Source organism: Myotis daubentonii, chromosome 5 (genome assembly GCF_963259705.1).
Source record: "Myotis daubentonii chromosome 5, mMyoDau2.1, whole genome shotgun sequence".
Lineage (NCBI taxonomy): Eukaryota > Metazoa > Chordata > Mammalia > Chiroptera > Vespertilionidae > Myotis > Myotis daubentonii.
Genome location: NC_081844.1, coordinates 27,663,714 through 27,681,457, shown reverse-complemented (window position 1 = coordinate 27,681,457; position 17,744 = coordinate 27,663,714). Strand labels below are relative to the sequence as shown.

At 47.1% G+C, this 17,744-nt stretch overlaps 1 protein-coding gene and 1 pseudogene across 8 annotated transcripts in view; both read right to left on the bottom strand.

Moving 5' to 3' along the window:
• The window catches only part of DNMT1 (DNA methyltransferase 1), a 41,573-nt gene extending 34,090 nt beyond the window's left edge, over positions 1 to 7,483 (bottom strand). For all 8 annotated transcript variants that reach the window (XM_059696868.1, XM_059696864.1, XM_059696870.1 and 5 more), the window contains exons 1-2: positions 7,325 to 7,483; positions 656 to 692 (exon numbers count right to left, since the gene is read on the bottom strand). In XM_059696868.1, coding sequence (XP_059552851.1) covers positions 656 to 692; positions 7,325 to 7,404 — 117 coding nt within the window. In that variant the 5' untranslated portion in view covers positions 7,405 to 7,483. The remainder of the gene's footprint in view (positions 1 to 655; positions 693 to 7,324) is intronic.
• LOC132236319 (U1 spliceosomal RNA) lies at positions 423 to 576 on the bottom strand (annotated as a pseudogene).
• Positions 7,484 to 17,744: the final 10,261 nt, after the last annotated feature.

The window sequence follows — 17,744 nt, the reverse complement described above, 5'->3', positions numbered from 1 at the left end:
TCCCAAGCTACTAACTCATGGACATCATAATACACGATGATGCTGCCTGGTCACATAATGACTGAATGGCAGGCAATGCTGACTGCTGAAAACCCAAGGATTCACCAAGACACTTTCGTGATGTTTCCATGAAGATCAGATCCTATCATTTCCAGAACGGTGAAAAATAGAAAAGATCAGAGGTGAGACAGAGACATATATGGCGTATTAGAACAAACTGTGCTTCTGAAAACAGTGTGACCAAGACAAGTTATAGTTCAGAACTGATGGTTTGGAACTTAGATTGGTAAACTTGTCAACAAGTTACCAAAAGTCAACTGGTATTAGCAGTATTAACACAGCACATTAAACAAGAAGAATATTTCCAAGCTATCTCAAAACTTTACGGAAAAAAAACGATTCCACCTAAACTTTTTCAGGGGAGAGCACACAGTTGCCCACTTCCACGAATTATGCAGCTGAGTTTCCCACATTTGGGGAAATTGCCAAAGGCCAGCACATCCAGAGGGCAATGGGTAAGCCTCACCCTAGGAAAACCACCTTCCTGATCATGGTATCTCCCTGCCAGATAAGTATCCCCTTAAACCTTTTACAAGCTACACAATGATCTGTCAGTCACATTTGGTAGTAAAAATGTTTGAAGATAGTTGATTACCTTTTCTGTTAAGCTATCTCTTTCCAAATCTTTGAGCCTGGGGAAAGAAAATAAGGGAAAAGGAAAAAAAAACACTTGTTAAACAACTTTATTTACCTATAAGAATTAGTACCACAGTTTTAAAGAACTTTGGAAATAAATTTTCTTTTTTTTTAAACTTTTTTTATTGATTAAGCCTTAACAGCGGTTCTCAACCTGTGGGTCGCGACCATCGGAGAACACATATAGCATATCAGATATTTACATTACGATTGATAACAGTAGCAAAATTACAGTTATGAAGTAGCAACGAAAATAATTTTATGGTTGGGGGGTCACCACAGCATGAGGAACTGTATTAAAGGGTCGCGGCATTAGGAAGGTTGAGAACCACTGGGTTAAGGTATTACAAATGTGTCTTTATCCCCCTATTGTCCCTTCATCCTCCCAGTCTTGCCCTCACCCTCACCCCCTGTTGTCTGCATCCATCGCTTATGCTTATATGCATGTTTACAAGTCCTTTGGTTGATCTCTTTGGAAATAAATTTAACTTACATGAGTGTTAGGAAAAAAAACCCATAGTGCCCTTCCCCCTCCTCCACCCCCCCCCCCCCGCCCCCTGCCATGTCTAGAATGCCTCTTTTTTTATTGAAATGAGGTCCTTGGGGGGGAAGGGGGTAAGTTTCTTTTAATGATGGTGAGAGATGATACAGAAGTTCTATAACAATGCAGGGGTGGTAAAAAGTGTGCAGTTGTAATACAAATAAATACAATAATACAAGAATAAGCTATTTCCTGTACTCAACAGCTGTGAACCTACTTTTGCCCACCAGTATATATAATGTAAAAGGTCCTGGGAAAGGAAGCGGGTCAGAGTTGGGGTCTTTCTGTAAATTAAGTGACCTACAGGTGGTCTTTCTCTAGGTGGATCTGAGAAGAGCCAATAAGAAGGTACACCTCCTTGTGGTCAGCGTCACAATGAGAGAACCAGGGCCACGGGAGGCTGTGGGGAATAGACAGCTAACATTCCTAAGAGCTGAGGTGGAGGGATGGCCGCCTTCCAGTGAGGCCTGCATGAAACAGGGAAATGAAGGCAGCAGGGGTGCCACACAAAGGGGGAGACGCATGAAGTTAGAAGGCTTAGCTGGCACCTGGCCCAAAAGCTCATCCTTTGGAATGTTAGTACCTAACATTCAGAAGTGCAGCCATGAGTCTGGCTGGAAAGTCATGGTCTGATTTGATTATTGAAGAGGTGTCTTGCTTCTTTCGGGGGAAGGGAGAAAAAGAATAACGGAACAAGAACAGACACCGAGGAAAGGGAGGTTAGTGGAGACGCTGCTCCAGGTCCAAGTGCTGACTGTGGGTAGTGGGGCGACAACAGGTCTAACCATCGGGGTGAGCAACCGTCAGTGGAGTGGCAGCACCCGGGGCAGGGACCAGGCCTCCACTGTTTCTGGATCTTCCGGCCCAGCACCCACATAGACTAGGTACTCAGTTATCACCAGCCCAAAGGGCAGGAACAGAGCTTCTCCTGGGGGCAAGTGTTATCAGCAAAGCCAGGAATCTGAGAATAGGCTTTGTTGGGCCAGTATCTTACAGTAGCTGTTCCAAGTGGACGTGGACCCTGCTGCTAGCTTTGACCGTCACTCACATCTGTGAGTGCCTACTATATGCCAGGCCCTATTCCAGGCAACGAGCTGGGTGACTGGACACAGGCATTGCCAGGTAGGGACCTCCTGACTTGGGTGGTCAGGAAAGGCCTTTCTGTAACAAAAACTCTCAGCAGACTGCAGCTACAGCGGTAGTACAGGTGACCCGTAAACAACATGAGTTTGAACGGCACAGGTCCACTTATATGTGGATTTTTTTTCAAAATACTATAACCATACTTTCTCTTCCTTATGATTTTAATAAGTTTCTTTCCTCTAGCTTCCTTCACTATAGGAATACAGTATCTACATATATAAAAGCCTAAGTGATCATTACGACCTGACCGGCCGGTAGCTATGACACACACTGACCACCAGGGGGCAGACGCTCAACACAGGAGCTGCCCCTTGGTGGTCAGTGCGTTCCCACAGCCAAGCTCCTGCAGCCACCCAACCTCCCCAGTAGATGGGCCCCCATCAGCCCTGATTGCCGGCCAGGCCGAGGGACCCCACCCGTGCACGAATTCATGCACGGGGCCTCTAGTTAATAGGTAACATACAACATATGTGTTAGTCAACTGTTTATGTTATCCATAAGGCTTCTGGTTAACAGTAGGCTATCAGCCCTAGCTGGTTTGGCTCAGTGGACAGAGCGTGGGCCTGTGGACTGAAGGGTCCCAGGTTTGATTCTGGTCAAGGGCACATGCCTGGGTTGTGGCCTTGATCCCCAGTAGGGGGCATGCAGGAGGTAGCCAATCAATGATTCTCTCTCATCATTGATGTTTCTCTCTCTCTGTGAAATCAATAAAAATATAAAAAAACAAACAGACAGTAGGCTATTAGTTAAGTTTGGAGGAGTCAAAAGTTAAACTCGAGCCCTGAATAGTGTTGGTCAGTGTCAGCCCATGCACCAAAGGGTTGCAGGTTTAATTCCTGATCAAGGGCACCTACCTGGGTTGCAGGTTCAACCCCCAACCTGGGTACAGAGGGCAACTAACCAACGTATCTCTGTCACACTGATGTGTATGTCTTTCTCTCCTTCTCTCCCTCCCTCTCTTCCACTCTAAAATTCTGTGGAAAAATATCCTCGGGCCCAGCTGGTATTGCTCCGTGGTTGAGCATTAACCTATGAAACAGGAGGTCACAGTTTGATTCCAGGTCAGGGCACATGCCCAGGTTTGGGGCTCAATCCCCAGGTAAGGGATGCAGGAGGCAGCTAATCAATGGTTCTCTCTCATCACTGATGTTTCTATTTCTTTCTCCCTTTCCCTTCCTCTCTGAAATCAGTAAACATATATTAAAATATATATGTATTTTTAAAAATACAGTATCAAAAAAATAAAAAAAAACAATACAGTATCAGAGAGAGGTAGTGGGTGGAGATGGAAGAGGGCATAGGGGGGATTAATGGTGATGGGAAATAAAAGAAATTGAATACAGTATCAGAAATTCAGAACTCTTTGGTGGGGAAAAAGAGTAACCAGGCTACGAGTTTTAGAAATGATGTTTCCGTGAACAGCAGCTACCCCGATGGCTATTCAGCAGCTAGTAATTAAAACTGGCCCTCCAGAGAGGCATCAGAACTGGAGGTATTTATCTCCAGCAGGCACCCCAATTGCTGAAAGTAGAAGTCCCACAACCAGAGGAGATAAGGGGCCAAGAAGGAAAGAAAGGGGATGGGGAAGTGGGGCAATCAGGCGAGAAAGAGGCTCCCTGGTAGTAGACAGCAACACAAAAACCAAGGATACAAAGAATTAAGAAGCAATACACTGAGTTGAAAGAAGATAGAATGCCTGAGCAAGAGTAGGAGCGGACAGTTGGCATAAAAGCTAAGGTGGCAGTTGAAAGAGCAAGTCCAGGCCATTCTACAAGAAGCCAGGAAAAAAGGAAGTTTGGAATAAGCAGGCATATATCTCATCTCTATACAATGCTACTACCTGCCTCAGTATAAGAGGAACATGTTAGTGCTTTAAATTATGTTCCTCTAATGGAAATAAATGGCACAGCTAAGCACTGTAGGTTTCCGGAAAGGTGCTGCTCTACCAAGTTTACACCTATCAGCTCCGTTAGTCTTCATAATGCCTTGGTAGGTCAGGCCCCTCCACCCCATTTTACAGACAAAGCACCAGGAGGCTAGCCACACAGCTGCAAGTGGCGGGGTGGGATTTGAACCCGTGGTCTGCACCTCTAGAATCCGACTGCAGGGAGAACCAGAAGAGGTGAAGTCAGTTTTTCCCCATCCAATACCTACTCAGCAGGAGCCATGAAACTGGTTCAGAACTTCAAGACCTGGCTTAATCTAATCTCAGAATGACTGGCAGATAAGAAAGCTGTCATAATTACAAAGGCTAATTGGAGTTGTGCCCAGGTGGCTAGAATCATGTGTAAACCCAGGCTTCATTCAAGGGGAAAGTTTGACGTGCCAGCGTGTGAGTTTACTGTGCACCAAACAGCAGATACAATGAACAAGGCAAACATGCTCCAACAACAATCAACTCCAGAGCTGCCAGGCAGCATGCGAGGTGCGCGAACACCCGTCTCCAGCGTGGGGGAAGGCGGCCGTCTTTCTGAATACCATCTTAAGAACAAAGGGACGAAGCCCAGCCTCACACTGGTCACTCTGCATGGCCTCAAGCCCCGAGAACCCAAAGGCGGCCTGTGTGGCTTGCGGGAAGAACACACGATGACTCAGGCAACAGGACAGGAATTCTGGACGTCAGGCCAAGCGTACGGCAGTGGGGGTGAGGGGAGCGGCGAGGAGAGGGGCCGGAAAACCACTGGATCCAACTTATTTGTAAGAGGATGAGTTCCCACTTACAGAAAACAGACCTGAGTGGCAACAGGAAGACAAGTGGAAGACTATCACTTTTCTATGCAAATGATGGCAGCTTGGGCTGAGTAAGAAAAATCAAGTGGAAAAATGTGACTTGTCCTGAAAAGCGTGCTTTTCAGGAGACTTAAGGTAACACTTTCTTAAAAAATATATTTTTATTGACTTCAGAGAGGAAGAGAGAGGGAGATAGAAACATCAATAATGAGAATCACTGATCAGCTGCCTCCTGCACGCCCCCCACTGGGGATCGAGCCCACAACCTTCGCAAATGCCCTTGACCAGAATCGAACCCGGGACCCTTCAGTCCACAGGCTGACTCTATCCGCTGAGCCAAACCGGCCAGGGCAGGTAAGTAATACCTCAGTAAAGAAGTTAAAGACCAATCATTGAAGATACTTTGTAGTTTCTTTACATATGTAATGGAACTAACTATATGCGCATTTTAAAAGAAGCTGCCATATAAACACACGTTAGCAAAAATGACAGAAATGCAAAGCTAAGGACGGGTTCTAACCTCTGCTCCTAGAGTATTCTAACGGACTTCGGTTCCCCTCATATAACAGGTCACTCACCTCTAATTTTCGTCAATCAAGAGGCGTTCTACCCGCGTTTACAGATCTAAGAGTAAGGGAGTGTTTGATGCCACGGCTGTGTATTCTGCACACTGAAATTCAAAACGGACGAAAGGCTGCTGAGCGGATCTCCCACGCTGACGATTTCATCGTCTACCCCGGGGTCTACAGCGGAAACCTGAAAAAGCTGCCTACCTACAGAGGCCATTCCAGTTCCAAGTTAATATGGAACCCAGAGTAAACGGCAGATTGGAACGCTCACCGAACGTTCTGAATTAGTCCAGCCAGGCGGCGGCCTGGCCCAGTCTGCCCCGACCGACCGACGAGGTCAGCCGGCCCAATGCCAACGCGGGGCCTTTCCGCGGCGGGCACGTTCCCACGCGCTCCAGTTCGAATATCCACTTTATAATGAATATTGAATATATATCGTTCATGACACGGGCCCAAAGTCAAACAGACCAGGAGAGGTAGAGCGCTCACCATCGGAATAAAGAAGGCCAGCCCCGCCCCCCCCCCATTGGGTCTAACATCACGAAGCCAGAGGCGTTCCGAATCCCATTTCTAAGTCGCGCCGTATCTTGGGGGGTGGGGGGTTGGGGGGAATAGAGATACAGATTCTTCAAAAACACTCCCCGCTCTGTGCTTAAGAAGTATTTGGATGGGGGAGGAAGGAGGGCATATGTAATAACTTTCAACAACCAAGATTTTTTTTTAAAATAAAAGTGTTTTGACAATTTTTGTTTGTTGTTTTGTTTTTTTATCCTCACCCGAGGATAAAACTGATTTTGAGAGAGAGGGAGAGAAACATCAATGGGTTGCCGCCTGCATGCGCTCCGACTGGGGATCGAACCCGCAAACGAGGTAGGTGTCCTATCGGGGAATCGAGCCCAGGACGGAGCTCCAACCAACTGAGCAGCCACACGAGGAGCGGAATGACCAGAAAAGCCTGCTCAGTCTTCATGCTGCCGAAGCCCCGGCCCGCGCTGCACGGTAAGTTTTTTCCAGAATACGGACTTCCCAGCAGTTGGAGGTGGGGGGAGCCTCCCCCAAAAGACGGGACTCGCAAACCTGCACCGGCTGCACCCGAGCCCTACACCGCGACGAGCCCTAACCCGCGACGTCTGTCTTTGGTGGTCGCCATCCGGGTGTTGGTGCGGGACGCCAAGAGGTTTCCCTGAAACACCCCGGAGCCAGGCCGGCCAGGCCCCTCGACCCCCCCCCCCAACCCCCCACAGTGTGCACCGGAAGTGGAGGCCAAAGTGCCGGGCCGAGTGGTGGATCGGCCGTGGGCTGCCCACTTCCTGTACGACCAAGCTGGAGACAGGAGCCGGGCGGCTGTTCTGGGAAAGGGGTTCCCTGAAGCTAACTCGGAGTTTGCTCTATTCCGAGGTCAGAGGAGACCCCAAGTTTCCAGTCACGAGGGAACCGTGAAGGGCCTTGGCCCATTTTGGCGCCAAACTGCCCTAGACGCGCGCGACCGGAAGTCCCACCCTACCCGCGCCAACTGCCGCCAAGCAACCCCACGCATGCGCGCCCGTCTGTCAGCAGCAGCCAAGGGCTACCCAGAGGGGAAGCAACCCCTGCACCCCCAGCAACATGCCGCCCCACGGAGCTCGCGGTCCCCTGCAGCACCTACCGCCTGCGGACATCGTCCGGCAGTGAGATGGCCCGGGAGGCCAGCGCGGGCACCCGGGCCGGGGCGGTTCGGGCAGGCATCTTGGAAGCTGCAACAGAGGTGTCGGCAGCACAGGCAGCTCTGGCTTTTCGCGCGGAAACCGACAGGGAGGGGCTGGAGGAGGTGGCGCGTACCACCCCGGCCCGGGCATGGGGGAAGGCGGGACGTACCATGCTGAGAGAGCTTGTAACAGTTGCGGACAGACGGAGTGGAACCGGCTGTGCCCAGGGGTGCGCATGCGCGAGACGGATGTGCACCCCCGCGTGGAGCAGTGGACTTGTCCAAGATCCAGCGTTTGCTCCAAGCTTTTTGCCAGAGAAACAGTCATTCATTCATTCTTTCCAGTATGCTGGGAATAAAAAAGGGAGGATCCCCACGGGATTCAAGCATGTAGGCCTTGAATTCAAGTCCGCAGCTCCAATCCCATCTCTACCTGTTTGCTCGCTATAAGGACCTTGGGCAGGTTATTTGGATCCAGTCTTAGTGTCCTCATCTATAAAAAGGAGCTGGGCCCTAGCTGGTTTGGCTCAGTGGATAGAGTGAAGGGCTGCGATCAGGGCACATGCTCAGGTTGTGGGCGTGCAGGAAGCAGCCAATCGATGATTCACATCATTGATATGTCTAGCACTCTCCCCTCCTTTCTCTCTGAAATCCGTAAAAATAAATACATAAATAAAAAGGAGCTAGTCCTGGCCGGTGGGTTAGAGTATCAGCCCACACACGCACGGAAGGGTTGTGGCAAGGTCATACCTGGGTTGTAGGTTCTATCCTCGCTCCCATTAGGGTGCATGCCAGAGGCAATTGATTAGCCTCTCCCATTGAGGTTTCTGTCTCTCCTCCTTCCTCCCTCCCTTCCACTCTCTCTAAAAATCAATGGAAATATTAAAAAGGGGCGGGGGGGTTGGCTAATAGCATCTACTCCAAAAAATTATCAGGATGTTTAACTAGCACCAAGGATCTCAGAGACCTGGGCCACTTCTACAGTCTGTATGTTTAAAAAAGCACCAGAACCTTGTTTGAGTGGCTCAGTTGGTTGAGCGTCCTCCAGTGCACCAGAAGGCTGTCAGTTCATTCCAGGTCGGCCCACACCTGGATTGCAGGTTTGAGTGCACAGGAGGCAACCGATTTTTTTCCCTTCCTCTCTCTAAGAATGTCCTGGAGTGAGGGCATAAATAAATAAAAGGGTTTTTTGTTTTGTTTTGTTTTAAAGCACCAGAACCTGGGGAAAGGATAGTTTTCAACAAATGCTGCTGGGAAAACTGCATATTCATATGCAAAAGAATGAAGTCAGACCCTTACTTAATACCATATGTAAAAATTAACTCAAAATGGATTAAAGACCTAAATGTAAGGCCTGAAACTATAGAACTCCTAGGAGAAAACCTGGGGGGAGGGGAGGCAGCTTCACAACACTGGGCTTGACAATGATTTCTTGATTATGGTACCAAAAGCACAAACAATAAAAACTACAATTGACAAATGGGACTACATCAAATTCAATTTATACACAGCAACGGAATCAATCAACAAATGGCAACCTATGGAATAGGAGCAAATATGTGCAATCCCTGTATGCCATAAGGAGTTAACATCCAGAGTATATAAAGAACCCCTGCAACGCAAATAACCTGGTTTAAAAAATGGGAAAGGATTTGAATACACATTTCAAATTCTTTCGGAATAAAAGTTACACAGCCCTGGCTGGTTTGGCTCAGTTGATAGAGCGTCGGCCTACGGACTGAAGGGTCCCAGGTTCGATTCCAGTCAAGGGCACATGCCAGGTTTCGGGCTCGATCCCCAGTAGGGGGCGTGCAGTAGGCAGCCAATCAATGATTCTCATCATTGGTGTTTCTATCTCTCTCCCTTCCTCTCTGAAATCAATAAAAAGAAAAAGATACACAAATGACCGATAAGCATATGAAACGATGGTCAACATCACTAACCATCAGGGAAATGCCAATCAAAACCACAATGAAATATCATCTCACACCCATGAGGAAGGCCATTATCTAAAATGAAGTATGGCAAAGATATAGAGTTCGGAACCCATGCGCACTGTTAATAGGGATGTAAAATGATGCAGCAGCTACAGAAAAGTGGAAGTTCCTCAAAAAATAAAAATAGAACTACCATATGATCCAGCAATCCCACTTCTGGGTATATATTCAGAAGAATTGAAAACAGGATCTTAAAGAGATATTTGCATACCCAGCTTGATCACTGCATCATTATTCACAGCAGCCAGAAGGTGGGAGCAACCCAAATGTCCATTGCTAGATGAGTGAATTAAAAATGTGGCACCCTAGCCAGTTTGGTTCAGTGGATAGAGCATCAGCCCGAGGACTGAAGGGTCCTGGATTCGAATCCAGGCAAGGGCACATGCCTGGGTTGCAGGCTCAATCCCCAGTAGGGGGCGTGCAGAAGGCAGCTGATCAATGATTACCTCTCATCATTGATGTTTCTATCTCTCCTCCCTTCCTCTCTGAAATCAAAAATATGTTTTAAAAGAGAAAAAAAAGAAAATGTGGCATAGCCCGGTTGGCATGGTTCAGTGGTTGAGCGTCAACCTATGAACCAGGAGGTCATGCCTGGGCACATGTCCGGGCACATGCCCGAGTTTCAGGCTTAGTCCCCATTGGGAGGTGCGCAGGAGGCAGTGATCGGTGATTCTCATCATTGATGTTGCTTTCTCCCTCCCCCTTCCTCAATGAAATCGATAAAAAATATTTTTAAAATGTGGCATATACATACCATGGAATATTGTTCAGCCTTCGTATTATTAATATTAATTGTTGTTAATATCATTCAGTGCTGCTGTAGAAGGGAGGGAACTCTTCCCTTTGTGACAGCATGGATGGACCTGGAGATTATTGTGCTGGGTGGAACAGGCCAGCCAGAGAAGGACGGGTACCGTGTAGGTTCACTTATGTGGAATCTAATGAACAGGATAAACTGATGAACAGAATGGAACCAGAGGCATGGGTACAGGGAACAGACTGGCAAATGTAGGAGGGAAGGGGGGAGGGGGGCTGGATGAAAGAAGGTGAAGGAATCAGCCAAAGGACATATATGATAAGCCATGGATACAGACAATAGAGTGATGAAGGCCCGGGGAAGGGTGGCAGGGTGGGTGGAGGTGAGCAAAGCGGGGCGGGGTGGGGCGGGGGGGAGATGGGGACATCTGTAATAGTGTCAACAATAAAACAACAAAAGAACTAATTCTTGGACAAGTTGTCAAAAGTCAATACGTCTATCTCCATAGTAACAGTCAATTCAATCAATATAGATTTTTAAAAGGGTTTTAAACAAATGATTTGTGTAATTGTTTTTCTCTTAATAACCTATAAATGCTCATTTCAAGATTATCAATTAAAAAAAAAAAAAAAAAGGAAATCCTGGCCTTTGAAACAACCTGATGAACCTTGAGGTCATTATGGTAAGTGAAATAAACCAGTCTCAAAAGGCAAAGACTGTATGATTCCACTTACTGGAGATTATGTAAGGTAGTCAAACTCAGGTAGAGAAAGAACTATGGTGATTACCAGAGGCTAGTGGAGGGTAGAAAAGGGAAGTTGTCCAATAGAGCGGACTTTCAGTTTTACAAGATGAAAGTGCCAGAGATCTGTTGCACAACAGTGTTATGTAGTTAACAATACTGTTCTGTATTAAAGGACAGTATGTAAGTACTGTAGATGGCAAATACTATTTTTTAACCACAATAAAAAAACCCCACAAAAAACAGGCCTATCTTATTGTTAATTTTTGTTTGTTTTTAGGGCTGAGGTTTTTTTTTTTTAAAGGAGTACTTTATCTGCCATCACAACAACAGAAGTACCAGAACAGAGTTAAAAATAATGATATAGTTTTACATTTTTATATTACAAAATGTGTAAGCAAATGTGTTCATAAACACAAACATACACCTAGTTTCCACAACAGCTGGTAGGAAGGGGGGGAGCCTGGCCAGAAGTGGACCCTAGGCCCTCTGGTTGCTATGAGTTACCCACACATGGCAAGATCCAGGAGAATGGAAACATTAGAACTAAAGTTAATAACCATTAATTTAATATTTAATCAATGCGTATGTACTTACTGTACCCGGCTCTTTAGAGAAGTTATCTAATTCTTAAGCAAGCATTAAGGGAGATGTCAGGACCCCATTTCCCGTGGCCAACGACAGTTATTACAAAGGAGCCTGGCTCAGACGCTGCTTACCCAAGATCATAAACTCAGGGACCATGAACTCAGGTGTCTTTGGCTCCAAAGCCTGCATGCTAAACAGCCTGCTGTCAGGCCCCGGGATGCCAAAGGGACGCACTGGGGGAATTGGACTGAGGAGAGGGACAGAAAGGGGGTAGCAGATAGAAGACAATCTGACCAGAGTGAGGCTCAAGTCCCATAGACCTGTCAGAAGCCTGCATGGGGCCCCTAGCCCACCTTAGGAGAAGGGGTGCTCACAGGACCAGAAGGGAGGCGAGGGAAGCGGAGACACATAAGCAGACCAGCTGCTGGCCGGGGCCTCAGCTCACAGGAGAGCGCTGCATTTATTGGAGGCTCCCCTCAGGTGAGTTACCTTTGTAATCCTTTTGCAGCAGATAATTGACCCATTTTACAGAAGGGCAAAGGCTCGGGGACATAAAGACTTGCTCAAGAGCCCGGACAAGCTGGTGCCAAAGCTGGCTTCCAGCCCAACCGGACCTGCTCTCACGTGGCTCAGGGGCAAAAGCCAGACGCCATCTCTAACTGGTCTCCTCCCTCACATGCAAGACATGGGGAATATCTTTTAGTTCTTCCTCTGGAATTTAGCCCAGGTCTTTCTGCTTATTCCCCTGCCACCACCTCAGCCAGGACTGCTGTCGTCACTCACCCGGACGATTCTAGCAGCCTTCTCTCTGATCCCCCGGAACCCTGGATCCAAAGAGCTTTAAAACATTTTTTTGGCCGAAACCGGTTTGGCTCAGTGGATAGAGCGTCGGCCTGCGGACTGAAAGGTCCCAGGTTCGATTCCGGTCAAGGGCATGTACCTGGGTTACGGGCACATCCCCAGTAGGGGGTGTGCAGGAGGCAGCTGATGGATGTTTCTCTCTCATCGATGTTTCTAGCTCTCTATCTCTCTCCCTTCCTCTCTGTAAAAAAATCAATAAAATATATTTAAAAAAAAAAAACACACATTTTTTTGGAACATGCCGTTTTCCTCTTCCCCACCAAAGCTCTCATAGCCCTAGACCTAAAACTTAGCCCTTGAACCAAAATCTAAGTATTTTACTCCATTTACAGAGTCCTGCCTGAAGGCGTCTCCTTCCTCACTGAGCTCCAGCTTTGACCCACTTTTAGTCTCTCAGGCTCTTCTGTGCCCCAGGGCCTTTGCCTTTGCCGTCACTTCTGTCCAGGCCACTTTTTTTTTAAATCCTCTCCTGAGGATATATATATATATATTTCTTTATTGATTTGAGAGAGACACACAGACATCAGTATGAGAGAGAAATATCAATCCACTGCCTCCCCTACGCGTCCTGACCAGGGATCAAATCTGCAACCTGGGTATGTGCCCTGACTGGGAATTGAACTCGCCACCTTTTGGTGTGTTTGGGGATGATGCTCCAACCAACGGAGCCACACTGGCCAGGGCACCCAGGCTACTCTTCTGGGAGAGTCACACAACTCAAAGTTTGCTGCTACCCAAAGGCTTTTCCCTGCCCACCTGGAAGCAACCCTCACCACCGCTAGTCACTCTATCCTATTACCCAGTTCCTTCGTAGCATCTATTGTCAGAGATTCTCTTTTCGTCTATTGTAGTCCGTCGGCTCCATTCGAACAGAGCAGGGATCAGCAGGTTTTTCTATAAAGGATCAGATAGTAAATGTTTCAGGGTTTGTGGGTCCCCTCTCTCTGTTGCAGCCACCCACTCCTGCCATGATAGCATGAAAACAGCCATAGACAATACATCAGTGAAGCGGTATGGCTGTTCCAGTAAAAGTCCGGCATCCTTCCTGGGCTGTATTGACCAAAACAGGTGGTGGGCCAATCCCTGCAAAGGTTATGAGCTCCAGATGGTCTGCCTCCTTCACAGCCGATGCTCCAAGGACTCATCCATCGGAATCTAAATAGCAGCTGAATTAATATACAGGACATGGGAGGTACCTGATGCAAATGTTGGCAGGTATAAAGCCGTTTTCTTCCCCAGAACAATGTAATTTCCCTCTTACAAACAGGGACGCTGAGGCCCAAGTCAGCTCAGGTTTGTCTCTAATCCATGAATCACCTGCTTCATTCCAGAGTTTTTAGCTAAGAATATATCAGCTAAATCAATGGAGAAAGGATGCTCATGGCTTCAGGCATCTCCACAGTGACTGGTTGGGCCCCCAGACACCCCCTCCCCCACCTAGAAATGGGCTCCTCCCTTTAGCAGGACTGGAACTTCCAGAAGAAACCAGGTTCAGCTCTTGTGGGCATTCACTCCACCTCCGCCTCTTGGTCGTGTTCACAAACCCCTCACGAGAAAAGGCTTGTCAGGCCCAAGCTCCCTGCTCCCAGCACCAGTTACAAGGAAGAAGAGGCCAGCATCAGTGCTAGGGCTGGTGAGGGGGTTGTCACACTCTCGAGCCAAGGTCAGCGCTGAGTCATGCCCACATGCTGGGGAATTAGTCACAGCCATCAAGGTCTCTCGCCTGGAGCAAAGCCCGGCAGCCTCAAGGATTGCTGCCAAGCTAGGTGGGTTGTTTTTCAAACAGTCCTTGAGTCAGTTAGCCGAGCTTCCCTGGCCCAGGCCACCTTCCCCTCTCTCCTGAGCACTGGCCCAGCATCCTTCCCGGGCTGCCATTCAGCCCTCCCCCACCTCTTCTCCACATGGCCGTGGGAGGGATCTTTTCAGAATCCCAATCTGATCCTGCCATCTGCTCCCTAGCCCATCCCACACTCCTAGATGGCTTCTCAGTGCACTTAGGGTAACCCCAACCCCTGCAAACCTAGCCCTGCCACTCACTCCTTTGCTCACCCCAGCTGAGCTACATCCTGGATACTTCCAGCCCCTTCTTGCCTAAGACCTGTTGTAGCCAGCCTCTAATGGGGCCCCCAACATCTCTTGCCTCTCAGGATTCATGCCCTTGCGGAGTCGTCTCCCACAGAATCAAGGCCGGTCTGTGTGGCCAAGAGAATACGGTACAAGTAAAGGCATGTGACTTCTGAGACTAGGCCATAGAAGCCATCACACCACAAGCTTGTTCTCGTGGAGGAAGCCATTCTCACCACGTTGTAAGGATGCTCCAACAGCACTACAGGGAGGTCCACAGAAAGAGGAACCAATTTCTCCGCCAGGTGAGTGAGCCACGTGAGAAGTGCTCCTCCAGCCTCAGTCAAGCCTTCAGATGATGGTAGCCCCGGCCAATATCTGCCTGCACCCTCATGACCCACACAAACCCTGAAGGATAATACACGGGTATTGTTCTAAGCCACTAGACTCTGGGGCTTTTTGTTACGCAGCCACAGAAAACTTTTGCACCGCGATTCTCTTAGCCTGGAACGTCCTGCTGTTCTATATGTCCACGTCTACTTGGAGAATCTCTAATCATTCTTCCTATTTGGTCTTAACCATCACCTCCTTCACAGAGCCTTTCCTTTCCTCCTCCAGCCCTATCAGGTATCTGCTAGGCTCTTAGAACTACAGCCCTCTCTTTCAGAGCCTTTACCTCAGCTGGCAGCCACACAGTGGGGTGATGGTTTATGTCACTCATACCCCCCCCCACCTACGTCCAGCAAAGTGCCCAGGATATAGTTGGCATGCAATAAAGACTTAGGGAGATTCAAGGGTTAGGGTATGATGCCTGTTCCCCCACATTAAATGCTCAGTCTGCAAATATCCCTCAAAAAGCAAATGCACCCCACTTTGATTCACTTATTCTACTTACAAGAATTTCTCCCGAGAGCCACTCAACCACATGTGCAAAATGAGAAGCAGACATAGCTATTCACTAAGCCTTGACTATAGTAAAGAGGGAAAAACCTAGTTTTCCATCAGCGATGATTAGCTAAAGAAATGGTGTTCCATTCATACCATGACAGACCCCAAACAACAAAAAACAAAAGGATATTTGCTCACATAATATCATAGAGTTTCCTATCCGCAAGTGAAAATAAAATACAGATGTAGAACAGAATTCATAGAGTGCTGTTTATGTAAAAAAGGGGGAAGTGTGGGAGTAATTATGTATATTTACTCATCTCTGCATAAAACCTTGGAAAAGAAACAGATAACTTCCTAGAGATAAGAATGTTAACTAGAGGAATGGAAGCTGTGGGCAGGAAGAGGAATTCTTCTGAATATCTTTTTGCCCTTTTGAATACCGGAGCATGTGGCTATGTTATTTATGTCAAACAAAAACAACTGGCAGAGCAGTGGGGAAAGGATGGTCTTTTCAATAAATGGTGCTGGGTCTGTTGGATGGCCATTGGAAGAAAGTGTATTTTGATCCCTACCTCAAACCATAATGCAGTTCCAAACACTGTGCAGATCTAAATGGGAAAGCAAAGTCAAGAAAGCCTTTAAGCCCTGGCCAGGTAGCTCAATTGGTTAGAGCATCGTCCCAATACACTTGGGTTTTGGTCCCTGGTCAGGGCACATACAAGAAGCAACCAAGGGCCGAAACCGGTTTGGCTCAGTGGATAGAGCGTCGGCCTGCGGACTGAGGGGTCCCGGGTTCGATTCCGGTCGGGGGCATGTGCCTGGGTTGCGGGCACATCCCCAGTGGGGAGTGTGCGGGGGGCAGCTGATCGATGTTTCTCTCTCATCGATGTTTCTAACTCTCTATCTCTCTCCCTTCCTCTCTGTAAAAAATCAATAAAATATATTAAAAAAAAAAAAAAAAAAAAAAAAAAGAAGCAACCAAGGATCCATAAATAAGTGGAACAACAAATCAATGTTTCTCTCTCTTCCTCCCTCTCTTTCTAATTAAAAATAAAATATCAGCCCGGCTAGTGTGGCTCACTGGTTGAGTGTTGACCTATGAACCCGGAGGTCATGGTTGGATTCCCAGTCAGGGTACATGCCTGGATTTCGGGCTCAATCCCCAGAGGGGGCATGCAGGAGGCAGCCAATCAATGATTCTCATCATTGATGTTTCTCTCTCTCTCCCTCTACCTTCCTCTCTGAAATCAATAAAATATATATTTTTAAAGTCAGAAAATTTAAAGAAAGCTTTTAAAATAAGACATCTATATTCTCCATATTTGTGACTTTGGGATAGGCACGTGTTTAACAGGCCACAAAGCACGTTAATCAAGGAAAACATTGAGGCTATATTAAAATGAATTTGTTCATTAAAGGTTCCCCCTAAAGACAAGCCACACATAAATGCCGACCAAGCACTCATGTTTACAATACACACAGGACTCCTCCAAATTAGTAAAAAGACAGACAATTCCTTTTTTACTAAGTAGACAAAAATGCTGAACAGGCATTTCACAAAAGAGGATATCCAAACGGCAAGGACTCATACGGGAAGCTGTTCAACTTCATTAGTCATCAGGGAAATGCAAAGCCTCCATGCAATATATCAGCTCCTACCCACACCAGGATGGCTCTAATGAAAAAAGAAAATCGGCAATTGTTAGCCACAGCAGAACGCTCCTGTGTTGCTGGGGGAGTTGAACACGGTACAGTCACTTTGGAAAACAAGTTAGCTTTATTTACCAAAGCTAAATATATGCCTGCCCTATGACCCAGCAACTCCACTCCTGGAATGCGTGCTCACATCCACCAAATGATGTACAAAAATGTTCCTAGCCGCTTTCTTCACAATAGCCAATAACTGAAGGCCATGTAGACATCTAACACCAATAGAAACAATGACAGCTACCTACTTACACAGTGGAATATGATACTCTGGGGTCACAAACTTTTTCTGTAAGGGGTCAGAGAGTAAATATTTTAGAATTTGTGGGCCATACTATCTATCACAACAGCTCAACTCTGCCCTTGTAGAGGGAAAGCCGCCACAGATGGTTTTGTAAATGAGTGGGCATGGCTGTGTTCAATTTTATGTATTGACACTGAAATGTGAATGTTATTTTCACATGTCAAAATATTGTTTTCTTTTGATTTTTTTCTAATTGAAAATGGAAAAACCATTCTTACCTTCAAGTCCACACAAAAACAGGCTACGGGGTGAATTTGGCCTAGTTTGCGGAACCCTAGTATTTAGTATCGAGAATGAGTACTTGACAACTCCATGCAAAACTATAGACAAATCTCAAAAACAAACAAACATTCGTCTGTGTGCAAGAAAGCAGGCATAAAAGAGTACATATCACCTGATGCTGTTTATATAAGTCGCCAGAGTACTTATCCCCACTTCTCTCATGTACATACATCAAACTTGGGCTTCCT